Source organism: Tympanuchus pallidicinctus, unplaced genomic scaffold (genome assembly GCF_026119805.1).
Source record: "Tympanuchus pallidicinctus isolate F22 unplaced genomic scaffold, pur_lepc_1.0 scaffold63, whole genome shotgun sequence".
Lineage (NCBI taxonomy): Eukaryota > Metazoa > Chordata > Aves > Galliformes > Phasianidae > Tympanuchus > Tympanuchus pallidicinctus.
The window spans coordinates 174,386-187,217 of NW_026294784.1; the positions used below are offsets into that span (position 1 = coordinate 174,386).

General features: G+C 63.5%; 2 protein-coding genes across 6 annotated transcripts; both read left to right on the forward strand.

Moving 5' to 3' along the window:
• Nucleotides 1-125: 125 nt before the first annotated feature.
• Nucleotides 126-3,436, forward strand: PRIM1 (DNA primase subunit 1). 3 transcript variants are annotated; one of them, XM_052665222.1, is made up of 14 exons: nucleotides 126-266; nucleotides 389-546; nucleotides 627-733; nucleotides 839-912; nucleotides 1,060-1,196; nucleotides 1,262-1,320; nucleotides 1,390-1,499; nucleotides 1,575-1,666; nucleotides 1,747-1,891; nucleotides 1,983-2,052; nucleotides 2,125-2,210; nucleotides 2,308-2,406; nucleotides 2,743-2,745; nucleotides 3,254-3,436. In XM_052665222.1, exons 1-14 carry the CDS (start codon nucleotides 164-166, stop codon nucleotides 3,316-3,318), a joined length of 1,308 nt encoding a protein of 435 aa, XP_052521182.1. In that variant the 5' UTR covers nucleotides 126-163; the 3' UTR covers nucleotides 3,319-3,436. The 3 variants fall into 3 exon arrangements, with proteins under 3 accessions (XP_052521182.1, XP_052521181.1, XP_052521180.1); XM_052665221.1 differs by lacking the exon at nucleotides 2,743-2,745 and having other exon boundaries at nucleotides 3,246-3,436; XM_052665220.1 differs by lacking the exon at nucleotides 3,254-3,436 and having other exon boundaries at nucleotides 2,308-3,214.
• A 139-nt stretch (nucleotides 3,437-3,575) lies between these two features.
• On the forward strand, nucleotides 3,576-12,819 carry NACA (nascent polypeptide associated complex subunit alpha). Of its 3 annotated transcripts, none has more exons than XM_052665211.1 (11): nucleotides 3,576-3,707; nucleotides 4,183-4,254; nucleotides 6,456-6,512; nucleotides 6,952-9,114; nucleotides 9,175-9,726; nucleotides 10,981-11,066; nucleotides 11,177-11,254; nucleotides 11,692-11,838; nucleotides 12,119-12,247; nucleotides 12,465-12,587; nucleotides 12,684-12,819. In XM_052665211.1, exons 2-11 carry the CDS (start codon nucleotides 4,185-4,187, stop codon nucleotides 12,696-12,698), a joined length of 3,420 nt encoding a protein of 1,139 aa, XP_052521171.1. In that variant the 5' UTR covers nucleotides 3,576-3,707; nucleotides 4,183-4,184; the 3' UTR covers nucleotides 12,699-12,819. The 3 variants fall into 3 exon arrangements, with proteins under 3 accessions (XP_052521171.1, XP_052521172.1, XP_052521173.1); XM_052665212.1 differs by having other exon boundaries at nucleotides 9,175-9,717; XM_052665213.1 differs by lacking the exons at nucleotides 6,456-6,512; nucleotides 6,952-9,114; nucleotides 9,175-9,726 and having other exon boundaries at nucleotides 3,581-3,707.
• Nucleotides 12,820-12,832: the final 13 nt, after the last annotated feature.

Sequence of the window (12,832 nt, forward strand, 5' to 3'; positions counted from 1 at the left end):
GGTGCCGGGGCTGAGCCCCGCGGGGCTCCCCGTCTTTCTGCTCCGGTGCCTCGACGGCTGGCGCCGCGCCGAGCCGCGCCATGCCGTTCCGGGCGGGGCCGCACTACATCTCCCAGCGACCCGCGGGTTCCTTCGGCCCCTCCGCTTCCCTCCGCTTCCCGCCATGGCGCCGTTCGAACCGGCGGCGCTGCCGGAGCTGCTCCCGGTGTTCTACCGCCGGCTCTTCCCGCACGGCGCCTACGGCCGCTGGCTCGGCTACGGCGGCGGTGAGCGGCGGAACCGGGCTGCACCCGGCGGGGCGCGGGGAGGCGAGTGCGGGGCTGAGACCGCGCACCGGCAGGGTCCGCGTGCCCCCCCAACCTCCCCAACCCACCCCGCACCCCCGCAGTGGAGAAGAACTACTTCCAGCTGCGGGAGTTCTCCTTCACGCTGCGGGACGATGTGTACGTGCGGTTCCAGTCGTTCGGCAGCCCGCAGGAGCTGGAGAAGGAGCTGCAGAGGACCAACCCGTACAAGATCGACATCGGCGCCGTATATTCGCATCGCGTGCGTCCCCCCCTTCCCCCGCCCCCGAACTCCCCGGTGGTTGCGGGAGGACGACGGGGTGACCCCTCTGCTCCCCGCAGCCCAACCAGCACAACACGGTGCACCTCGGGGCGTTCCAACCCGTGGAGAAGGAGCTGGTGTTCGACATCGACATGACCGACTACGATGACGTCCGGACGTGCTGCAGGTTCCCGGGGGGGCTGAGGGCTGCGGGTTCCCGGGGGGGTTGGGGGGGGCTGCAGCCCCGTAGAGCCGGGATGGCGCCCGCCTGACTGCTGTGCTCTGCCCGCAGCTCGGCCGACATCTGCTCCAAGTGCTGGACTCTGATGACCATCGCTGTCCGTGTGATTGACCGCGCGCTCGTGGGTGAGAGATGCGGGGAAGCACGCAGCCCGCTGCCCTTCGTAGTGATGCCTTGAAATGGGTCTAGGGGAGCACTGCTGTGGGGCTGGAGCAGGAGCAGAGGGCAGGCAGGTGCCCGGCGTGCTCCCCCAGCCCCTCTGTGCCCCATAGAGGACCTGGGCATGAAGCACCGCCTGTGGGTGTACTCGGGACGGAGAGGTGTGCACTGCTGGGTCTGCGACGACGCCGTGCGCAAATGGTCCCCGGCGCTGCGTGCGGCCGCTGTGGAGTACCTGAGCCTGGTGAAGGTGGGCGCATGGGGGGAAGGGTTGTGCTGCCCACCTCCTTGGGCTGACCACGCTGTCCTTGCCAGGGTGGAGCTGAGACGGTGAAGAAGGTGAACCTCTCGGAGCCCGTGCACCCCTTCATCAGGTGGGTGGAGATGTGCTGCCCGGTGCGGAGCCGATGGCCGTGGGGTGCTGAGCTCCATCTGCTCTGCAGGCGGTCGGTGAACGTGGTGGAGAAGTACTTCGAGGCGTACGCACTGCAGGGCCAGGACGTCTTGGGCAGCCCCGAGCGCTGGGACAAAGTGCTGGCCTTGGTCCCAGAGGGTATCCTTCCAGCTGCTCTGCTCAGGGTGGGCGGCGGGGTTCGCGTTGGCTGTGATCGGCCTTAACAGCTGGCAGAGCACCGTGAGCTGCTGCAGAGCGAGTTCCCCAAGAAGCGCGACTCAGTGCAGCGCTGGGAGCTGCTGAAGGGCCGCATGGAGCGGACACGGGTGAGTGGCTGTGGGGTGGTTCTGGGTGGCTGTGGGGTGGCTGTGGGGCAGTGCTGCTCCCTGACTGCCTGTACCCACAGCGGGCAGCAGGCAGTGGGAAGGGCACGGCGTGCTATGCAGACTGGGAGATCATGCTGCAGTACTGCTTCCCACGGCTCGACATCAACGTCAGCAAAGGCATCGGGCACCTCCTGAAGAGCCCCTTCAGCGTCCACCCCAAAACAGGTGGGTCTCTGAACCCCAAATTGGGGGTTCCGGCTGTTTGGGGTCAGCAGCCCATGCGGGGCACCCTGGGCAGCAGTTCCATCTCTTGCAGGCCGCATCTCGGTGCCACTGGACCTGCAGAGGTTGGATGACTTCGACCCGTTCGCAGTGCCCACCATCAGGTCTGCACATCAGGCTGGTGGCGGGGGATCCCCAGCTGTGGGCAGCCCCCCACATGCCGCCTTTCCCTGCAGCTCGCTGTGCCAGGAGCTGGATGCGGCTGGCGATGATGCAGAGCAGGAGGACAGCGAGGAGACGGAGCCAAAGCGGCGGATGCGGGGTGAGCGGGGCCGGGGGGCAGCAGGGGGGGTTAACTGCTGGTGTGGGCAGGCCGGGTGGGGGGTCCAGGCCCACCCCCTTCACCTCCCTCTCCTCAGACTACCGGCGGACGCAGCTGGCGCCCTACGTGAAGGCCTTCGAGCAGTTCCTGGAGGAGATGGAGCGCGCGCGGCGCGGGGAACGGCTGTGGAGGAGCGGTGAGCGCTGGGGATCCCGCCGCTCCCAGCTGCTCTTCATTGCTTATTGAAAACCTAATGAGGTTCAGTAAGGCCAAGTGCAGGGTGCTGCGTTTGGGTCAGGGCCATCCCAGGTATTCACACAGACTGGGGAAAGATCTTGAGAGCAGAGAAGGACTTGGGGGTCCTGGTAGACGAGAAGCTGGACACGAGGCAGCAGCGTGCGCCTGCAGCCAGCTGTGTTCTGGGCTGCATTAAAAAAGTCGTCCCCCTCTATGGGCTCTGGCGAGGCGCCATCTGCAGCGCTGCGCCCAGGCCTGGGGCCCTCAGCACAGGAAGGACGTGGAGCTCTGGGAGCGGGTCCAGAGGAGGCACTGAGATGAGCAGAGGGCTGGAGCAGCTCTGTGTGAGGAAAGGTTGAGGGAACTGGGGCTTGTTTAGCTGGGAGAAGAGAAGGCTGCGGGGAGACCTCATGGTGGCCTTCCAGCACTTGAAGGGAGCGGATAAACAGGAGGGGGAACGGCTGTTGGTGAGGGTGGGTGCTGACAGGACAGGGGGGAATGGTTTTAAAGTGAGACAGGGGAGGTGGAGGTTGGATATGAGGAGGAAGTTTTTCACACACAGGGTGGTGAAGCACTGGAACAGGTTGCCCAAGGAGGCTGTGGATGCCCCAGCCCTGCAGGCATTCAAGACCAGGCTGGATGTGGCTCTGGGCAGCCTGGGCTGCTGGTTGGCGACCTGCACACAGCAGGGGGTTGGAGCTGGATGAGTGCTGTGGGCTTTTGCAACCCAGGGCATTCCATGATTCTATGATTCTATGATCATTTGATCTCTAAAACCCCATTTCTGCTCTTTCCCAGACCTGCAGGGAGAGTTCTGACCACGCTGCCGGCAGCCCCTGCCCTTGGGAGGCCGTTGATTGACCTTGATTGACGTCTGCTGCTGCTATGGGGCAGGGAGACTGACCCCCCCCACTCCCCCGTTCCCTTCTCACTTCTTTTTATGCTTTTTGTACATTTTGTACCCAAAATCCATTAAAGGGCGCTGCTCAGCCCCGTGTCCGTGTCCCTGGGGGGCAGAAGGGATGGGGCTCCCGCGGGACAAAACTCGGAGCGGGGCAAAATTCCCGTTCCCGAGGAACGGCTCCCGTTCTCGTGCCCCGGAACGTCCGAACGTGGCCCGGAACGCCCGAGCGCAGCCGGCGGGGCGGGCGGGCGGAAGTGCGCCGCGCCTCTCCCCCGGAAGTGATTCTCTTTCCGGAAGTCGCGCCTTCCGCCGCTTGGTCTCTTTTCGCCGCCATCTTGGGCTCCGCTTCCCGTACAGTGAGTGTCGCCGCCGCCATCCGCCTCCATCCGCCACCGCGTGGGGCCGGGAGTGCGGCCGGGACGGGAGGGAATGCGGGAGGGCGGCGGCGGAGCGGTCGGGGCCCTCGGTGGGGCCAGGGCAGCTCCGAGAGGGCAACGCCGGGGCGGCCCCGCGGGGACGGCTCCGCGCGGCGGGGGGAGGCGGCTGAGGCCGCGGCCGGGCAGAGGGGAGGCGGGAGAGCCGCGTAGGCCGCTGCCGGTCCGAGCCATGGGGTGGCGTGGGATCCGCTCCCGTCTGCTCTGTGCTGGGTCCGCGCTGTTGTTACCGGCGCGGGCAGCAGCCGGGCGGCCCTCGGTACCGGTTGATCTCCGAGCCCCCGGTGTGCGGTGCCGTTGGGTAAGGCCCATTGCCGGCGTCTGAAGGCGGCCCTTCGGGGATTTCTCAGGGCGGCCGCGAGTCCGGTGTGGTTTTTTTTTCCCCTTGTTCACGCAGAAATGCCTGGCGAAGCTACAGAAACCGTCCCGGCCACAGAGCAGGAGCTGCCGCAGCCACAGGCCGAGACAGGTGAGCCGGGGCTCCGGACCGGCGCTGGGAGAACCGCTGAGCCGTGAGCCCATGGTGGGGGAAAGCAGCAGTGGGGCGGCTGAAGGCAGCGCTGTGGGCTCCGTGCTGCCCTGGGGTTCACTCAGTCCCAGCCTGGTCCTCGGCCAGCCAGGCCCAGCAGAGTTGGTGGCCCTGGGTTGCAACAGGGGCACCTTCTGTCTGCCCTCATATCGCTGTGCTGCTCACTGTGCCCGGGTAAAATCTATGAGTGCTTTGCGCCCGTGTGCCTGCTGTAGCATCTTTTAAAGGCAGGGGTTACTTCTAGAGGAAGCTTTGGTCACCGAAGTTATGTTTTTTGTCTGCATTCAGGAGGCGTTGCATCATCTACACTGGCATGAAAACGCACATGGGAAGAGCGTGCAGTGCGTGATGGGCAAATAGTTGATGTGGCCAAGGGTGTGGGAGAGGTGGGACGCAGGAGAAGCTGGGGCAGCCTGAACAGTCAGAAGCTGCTGGCAGGGTGCATCCATTGCCAGGCGGTGGCCTCCTGGCTCTTGGAGCAGGTTGAAGTGACGGCTGCTGTGTGACAGCTGTGTGGCTGTGTCTGGGGGCAGCTGCTCCATTCCCTGTCAGGCATAGCTGGGATTCCTGCGGCTCGGTTGCCTGCCAGGAGCTTGTGTCCATGGGGCCTCTCCTGGGGCACTGTGCTTCACTGGGTCACCTTCTGTCAGCACCGTGCTGCTCTCGAATCTCTCACAGCGTCGTGGAGGCTGGGAGAAGTTGATCCCAGGCTGAGCTGCCAGTGCTGTGCCAGTGCTGTCCCCTGCCCTGGGGGGTGGCGTGGGGTGGTGAGGCAGAGCGGGGCTGGTTGCCCCCTCTTGTTTGTTGAGGAGGTGGAAGAGAGAGCGCAAGGACTGTCGTGGTCGTCGTGTCTGTGCTGAGCCAGCCCCCCTGGGGCCAGGCCAGGCAAGAAGCCGGGCTTTGGAGGGCTCTGGTGCAGGGTGGGAATCTTCAGTGTCTTCCTCTGGCTTTCATCTCATGCTTTGGAGGTTAGCTGGTGTGTGGGAAGTTTGTGACGCTCAGCACAGAGGTCTCCGTGCAGGGCAGGGCTCCAGCCTCTAGCGTGCATGTGGCCTGGTCACAAGAGGCTTTGCAGTCTATTTACTGTAAACATCCCTTAACAAATTACACATGGTTTGCAAAGAGCCCCCACTCCACATTTGTTTGTGGAAGTGGCTGCTGGAGAAGGAGGGGTTGTGTGTGGGGCTGATTACAGGACGGCCTCACACAGTGCTCTCTGGTGCGTGGGGGTGAAGGAACGGAGAGGGCTGGACAGGATTTTTCTTAAGAGAGCAGAGTTGTCCTTTCTGCTTGCTCAGTACGGGGCTGGAGGCCAGCGCGCTCTTGGCAGGACGCACTGCTCCTTTTTGAAGTGTTTATGGCTTCCCCCCGAGCTGAAGTGTGCTGGTTGATGCTGGCTGTCCTGGCCAGTGGCTGGAGCATCCAGCAGAGCAGCTCAGGCTCCTCTGCTGCTCTGTGTTTTGGAATAGCATGGGGTCAGCAGGGTGTTAGAAACATCTTCTGAGCCATGGTTCTTGGGCAAGAAAAAGTGAGCCCACCTGAAGAAGCAGCTGTTGTGGGTCTTTCCTGTGTGTGTTGCTGCTCTGGGCAACGGAGAGGGGGGGCGTGGAGTACCTGACTGGCTGTGGTCTTAATTTGGGAAAGATAGAGCCCTCCTGTGGGAGATCCATGTGGGGTGGCTCCTTCCTACAGGACAGCAGGCAAGAGTCAGCACCCAGAAGTTGCTGACTTTTCCCAGAAGGGAAAAAGGAGGAAATCTGCTCCCGTCGCATGGCTGCAGCTCTGCAGGCTGCGCTGGGGCGCTCAGCCCTTGGCAGGAGGCCTGGCCACGTCGCCCCTGTCTCCATGTCGCCCCTGTCTCCATGTCGCCCCTGTCTCCATGTCGCCCCTGTCTCCATGTCGCCCCTGTCTCACGTCACCGTGGGCGTGCGGGGCTGTGCTGCCCACACAGCCGGTTCTGCTCTCCCGACTGGTGGCACCAGTTCTGCTGGTCTGATCCGTGCTGCTGCCTGGGCTCTCACGCTGCCTCTCCCCTGCCCGGGGCTGCTTTGGTTCTGTGTCAGGCGTTGGGAATGGCCCTGCTGCGTGGAACGGGGCAGTGAGCGCTCCGAATGTAACAACCTGTCCTTCTCACCGTTCAGTTCCAGCTGCCCTCCCTCCTGCAGCCCCTGCTGCCACTTCTCCTGCCGCAGCGCCAGGTACTCAGAGCTCCTCAGTAACACCCCGTGTGTCACATTAACCACAGCGTGCTGTTCTGGATGTTTGTAGTTGCATTAACCCTGCTGGTGTGCAGAGGGAGAACTCTGGGTCCTGGCCCTGTCCTTGCTCAGAGGAGCCAGGCAGGCTTCCTCCTGGTGCTCCTGGGAGGCTGCTGGGGGAGGCTGGCTGCCTGCTGCTCTCCAGCTCCCTCTGTGTCATCCCTGAGCCTGGGACCGCTTCCCAGCGCTGGGGAGTGCTGGAGCCCGGGGTGGGGTCCCTGAGAGCTGCCGGGGCATCGTGCCCCTGGGGGCTGGAGCTGTGGGGAGCCCAGAGCCAGAAGGCGGACGGCGGGCTGTTGTGGGTGTGCGTGTGTTTCTTCCTGTGCTGCCCTTGTTTTCTCCTTTTTTCTCATGGGTTCACTTTGTTTCTTTCCTTCAGCTGTTCTTCCTGCCGCTCATTCCCTGCCTCTGACTCCAGCCGTGGGCCCAGCTGCCCAGGCTGTTCCCACGGAGCCGCCCAGCTCTGCCCCAGCCGTGCCCCCAGCCCCTCTCTCCCCTGCTGTGGTCCCAGCTGCAGCAATTCCTGTCTTCTCTGCCCCTCCCCAGCCCTCTGCCGCAGCTCTGCCCCTCCCAGTTACTTCTTCCCCTCCTCCAGCTCCAGTTCCACCATCCCCAACTGGTTTTGCTGCCCAAGGTTCTCCAGGGCCTGCTGCTGTCCCAGTCAGCCCAGTGTCTCCAGGACTCCCAGTCCCAGCGTCTCCAGTTCTGGCTGCTCTTCCTGCTGCAGGACAGGCAGCCCCCCCGGCAGCCCCCCCATCTCCAGCGAGTCTCGGCTGTCTCCCAGCTGCTCTTACGCCTCCTGTGAAAGTCTCTACTCCTCCCAGCCCCGCAGGAGCCACAGCGGCCCCTCACCCTGCGCCTCCCAGGAGCCCCGAGGCAGCCCCAGCTGCTCTGCCACCTCCCCTGGCAGCAGCCCCTGCAGGTGCCGCAGCTCTTCCCCAGAGCCCCCCTGCGATGCCAGTGCACCCTGCTGCACCTCTGCCCCCTCCAGCTGCCCCGCTGAGCCCAGCCCTGGCAGCCACCATCTCCCCACCCATCTTCCTGTCTGCCCCCATGGCGCTGGCCCCTCTGCTGCCAGGTGGCACAGTCCCCTGCAGCGCTGCTGCTCCCCTGCGGGGCCCTGTGTCTGGGACTCCCATCTGTCCGCTGGCTCCGGCTGCTCCTCCCGGGACCCTGACCTGTCCTGTGGGCCCTGCCCTGGCAGCCCCTGGCTCCCCCGCAGGTCCCCATTCTGTGGCCAGGCCCCCCCCTGCGAGCCCGATTCCTGTGTCAGCCCCTGTCCTGCTCAGCCCATCCCCAGCAGCTGCCTTGTCCCCCTCAGGGCCGCCACCAGCATCAGCAGCTCCCGTTAAAGCAGCTCCAGTGACCCCTGTCTCACTGCCAGCTGCTGTGACTGCTGCTCCTGCCAGTCCCCTGCCTGTCACATCAGCGATGGCAGCTCCAGCCACCCCTCCTACGGCCAAAGGAGCACCCCAGAGCCCACTGCCTGCTCCACTGACTCCCTCTGCCCCTGCTGCACCAGCTCCTGTGGTTCCTCCAGCCTCTGCTGCCACCAAAGCAGCAGCCCACAGCCCAGTCACCAGCTCGTCCGCCTCTGCTGCTGTGGTTTCTGCAGCTACCCCTGGTGCCACAAAAGCAGCTCCACAGAGTCCTGCTGCTGCCACTCCAACCCCTGCAGCTGCCCCTGCTGCCACCAAAGCAGCTCCCCAGAGTCCTGCTGCCACTCCAGCTCCTGCAGCTGCCCCTGCTGCCACCAAAGCAGCTCCCCAGAGTCCTGCTGCTGCCACTCCAGCTCCTGCAGCTGCCCCTGCTGCCACCAAAGCAGCTCCCCAGAGTCCTGCTGCTGCCACTCCAGCTCCTGCAGCTGCCCCTGCTGCCACCAAAGCAGCTCCCCAGAGTCCTGCTGCCACTCCAGCTCCTGCAGCTGCCCCTGCTGCCACCAAAGCAGCTCCCCAGAGCCCAGTCACTACGCCCTCTGTCTCTGCTGCTGCAGTTCCTGCAGCTCCCCAAGCTGCAGCTGCCCCTGCTGCCAACAAAGTGGCTTCCCAGAGCCCTGTTACTGCTGCACCAGCTCCTGCAGTTCCTCCAGCAGCCCCCTCTGCAGCCAAAGCAGCTCCTGGGAGCCCAGCTGCTGCCCCCTCTGTCCCTGCCAGCTCCCCGCCTGTCACACCTGTGCTGGCAGCTCCAGCTGCACCCCCTGCAGGCAAGAAGTCCCCAAAGAGCTCCGCTGCTGCCACATCGTCTCCCTCTGCTGCAGCAGCTCCGCCAAGTCCTGCAGCTCCAGCTGCCCCCACTGCAGCCAAAAAGCCCCCAAAGAGCTCTGCTGCTACCCCCTCTGCCTCTGCTGCACCAGCCCAAGCTGCAGCCAAAAAGCCCCCCAAGAGCCCTGCTGCTGCCCAGGCTGCTCCCTCTGCTCCTGCCACAGCTCCACCAGCTCCAGCGGCCCCCCCTGCGGCCAAAAAGCCCCCAAAGAGCCCCACTGCTGCCCCATCTGCTCCCCCTGCCCCTGCAGCTCCAGCATCTTCAGCTGCAGCCAAAGCACCTCCCAAGAGCCCCACTGCCACCCAGTCTAATCCCTCTGCCCCTGCTGTAGCCAAAACACCTCCCAAGAGCCCCACTGCCACCCAGTCTAATTCCTCTGCCCCTGCTGCACCCAAAGCACCTCCCAAGAACCCCGCTGCTGCCACGGCAGCCCCTGCTGCTCCCTCTGCCCCCCCTGCAGCCAAGGCAGCTCCTGCCAGCCCGGCAGCCCCTGGCACGCTGCCTCCGGCTCCAGGTGCTGCTGCCTCAGCCCCGGGGGCTCCTGGTGCCCTCCCAAAGCCAGCAGCCGATCGTGCTGCCCCCGCACCCCAGAAAACAGAGGCCACCCCTCCTGCCTCTTCTGTGCCGAACGCTGCCCCTGCCAAGAAGCAGCCCCCCACCAATAAAGGCAGCAAGCAGGCCCCACGTCCGTCCCCAAGCAAGCCTCCCGTGAAGGCCCCCGTTCCCGCCAGTGCTGCAGTTGATGACGATGATGACCTGCCCCCCCTGATCCCCCCCGAGGTGCCCGCTGCCGAGCCGCCGCTGCAGCCCATCCTGGTGGACCTCTCTCCCCGAGCAGCCGAGGCCCCCGCTCCTAAGCAGCCCATGGTGAAGAACGACAAGGGTACTGCTGGTCAGCACGGTTTGCCGTGTGCATGGAGTGTCGCTGGCTGCCCACCAGATACTAACCCACCACGGGCCCCGAGTGCCCCCCGTGTCGCCCGGTGCGTCCGTGTGCCGTGCTGAGGGGGGTGGGGGGCCGAGGCTGTGCCATCACCTCTGCGGCGCTCAGCACGGCGCCTGCAGGCTGCTGTCACTAACAGTGTCCTCGGGCACGGAGCGCGGTGTGAGCTGTGTGCGTGCTGGGACTGCTGCCTGAGCTGGAGCTTCGGGAAGAGCTGCTCCGCGCTGTGCCCAGCTGCGTGGGCTCGGTGTTGGCTGGGTGTTTCCCGCTGTCCATCCCCCACAAGTGTGGAGCTGGGGGCCGTGCTGGTGCCAGCTCCATCCTGGGGCGTTGGCATCTCCCAGCAACCCGCAGGGACCTTTGTGCGGGCTCCTGCGTGCGTGGTTCCAGAGAAGGAAGCAGGCGTGAAGTTGGGTAACGGCTGCATGAGAGAGCACCGCGCACACCGGCAGCCTGCTCTGCGGGCTGGGGACACGCAGCTCTGCTTTGTGCCTTCCTGCACGGCAGGCAAAGCTGTGCAGTGTTCTGGAAGGTTCCGTGCACTGCAGCAGCAAGAGCTGGCGGAGAGGCCAACCTGAGTGTCCAAAATGGTGCTTTTTGATGAGAGCTTTCAAACTAAGTACGGATCATCCTGTCATCCAGTCACGGAGAGGTGCAGCAGCCTCAGGGACCTGGTGGGCTGGGTCTTGAATCAGTGCCGTGTCTCAGCTCCTGCAGCACCAGCTGCTGAACAGGTTTGAGGAGCTCTGAGAGCATTGCTGCTGACTCACAGCCCTGGGCGGCGCTGCCCTACCTGGGCCAAGGCTTTGGTCAGGGGCCTTGGCGTTGGAGCGAGCCTTTGGGCCCACGCAGAGCTCCGGCAGCCCCACAGGGCACCGCCTGGCCGGTCACAGCGCCCTGCTGTGGCTTCTCCGGCCGCTCCTGGGCATCTTCCACCGTGCTGAGAGCCGGTGGCACTGCGTGGCCCGCCGCTGTCCCTGCTCGTGGCTGCAAGGAGAACTCCTCCCACCAGGTGCTGCTCAAGCGTATTTAATGGCAGTGCATTTCACTTGGGGCTTTTTAACTGTGTCGGCACCTGGAACCCCCAGCGACAGTTGACACCAAGGCATTAGGGTTCCATGATCTGATTTTGCGTCCCTTGAAGCTACCTGCAGCTTCTGGCAAGGTGCTGAGCTGAGAACTGTGACGTGTTCGTTTCTGCAGGGTCCGGAACAGAGTCTGACAGCGATGAGTCTGTACCAGAGCTCGAAGAGCACGACTCCACACAGGCCACGACACAGCAGGCACAGGTAGGGAGGGGTGCGAGGAGCCACCCCTGTGCCTGCGGGGTCAGAGGAGCCCTGCGCCCCGCCAGCTCTGCCTGGTTCTCACAGCGCTCTCCTGTTTGCTCTTCTTGCAGCTTGCAGCAGCAGCTGAAATAGATGAAGAACCTGTTAGCAAAGCAAAACAGAGCCGGAGTGAAAAGAAAGCACGGAAGGTAAGGGGGTGGCAGATGGGCAGATGTGCGTGTGGACAACCTCTGGCTTTGGGTCTGGCATATTACCCCTCCCCAAGTGCTTGGCGTTTGCTTTGGGAAGCCATTTGGGGCAGCAGCTCCTCACCTCCCAGCACTGCAGCAGTAGGGTCTGTGGGAGCTGCAAGAGGTTTGTATGACTTTTTGCCTTCATTAAACCCCTAGGCAAGGCAATGTCCCTGTTTACAGGCAAAATCCTTGTGTCTGGAGTGGCTCCAGCTCATGGTGTGGATCCATGGCGTGAATCTTTGCCTGTCCTGGGGGTTGAGTTTCCTCCCGGACTCTGCGCTGTGTCAGCCTGAAAACCTGGGGATGTCTGATGAGGGGACACATCTCATCACGGCCTGAGCTGTCTCAGCACCTCTTCATCCCCCCACTTTTCTTTCTCATTTGTTTTTCAGGCAATGTCTAAACTCGGCCTCCGCCAGGTCACAGGAGTAACCAGAGTCACCATCCGCAAATCCAAGAACATCCTCTTTGTCATCACAAAACCAGACGTGTACAAGAGCCCAGCATCAGACACCTATATAGTCTTTGGAGAAGCAAAGGTGAGCTCACTGCCGTGCCAGGCAGCCACGCTCCTCCATGCTCACAGCAGCAGGGCAGGCTGCAGAGCTGTGAGGGCTGCTGGGGGTTTGTCCTTGCTGCCTGCACCCCTGTTTGTGCCCTGGGGTGGCGCAGGCAGGCCCACAACCCACACCAATGTCTTGCATCCCTGTGGGGCTGCTGTCTGTGGGTGCTCCTGAGCTCAGCCTCACCCATCTGAGCCCGTGTGCTGCCGTCAGACTGCACAGACCTGGCCTTACTTCTGCTCCTTCCCTCCTCCAGATTGAAGACTTGTCCCAGCAGGCCCAGCTGGCAGCTGCCGAAAAGTTCAAAGTGCAAGGAGAAGCTGTGTCAAACATCCAAGAAAACACACAGACTCCCACCGTGCAGGAGGAGAGCGAGGAAGAAGAGGTGAGCCTTCCCCAGACGGCCCCGCAGGGCTGCTCCATCCACCTCCTGCCTGTGGTTGTGTCTGATGGGCAGCCAGCAGGATTTGTGTGCGGGCACAGAGTTCTCCTCCATCCACCTCTGCCTCAATGGCAGCAGGGTGCCTCTAGGGCGGCACAGCGGGGGCTGCTCAGAGCCAACGGTGCTCGGCTGCAGTCAGACCCGCGCTCTGTGTCCTTAGGTTGACGAAACCGGTGTGGAGGTGAAAGACATCGAGCTGGTCATGTCCCAGGCCAACGTGTCCCGAGCAAAGGCAGTCCGCGCCCTGAAGAACAACAGCAACGACATCGTAAACGCTATAATGGTGAGCTGCTGAGTGCCGGGGGGGGGCTGCACCCCCATCCCCCCCCTGCTGTTTGGGGGTCACTGGGGGGCTGCTGACGCCTCTTTCTCTCCGCAGGAGTTGACGATGTAGCCGTCCAGATGGAGGAGCCTATTTTTTTTTTTTTTGGTATTTCAGAGAAGAGTTAAAGGAACCTAAATTTAAAATTTGTACTGTTTCTATCAGTTAATAAAAGTTAATTGATAGAGCCGCACTGAGTGAAGGCG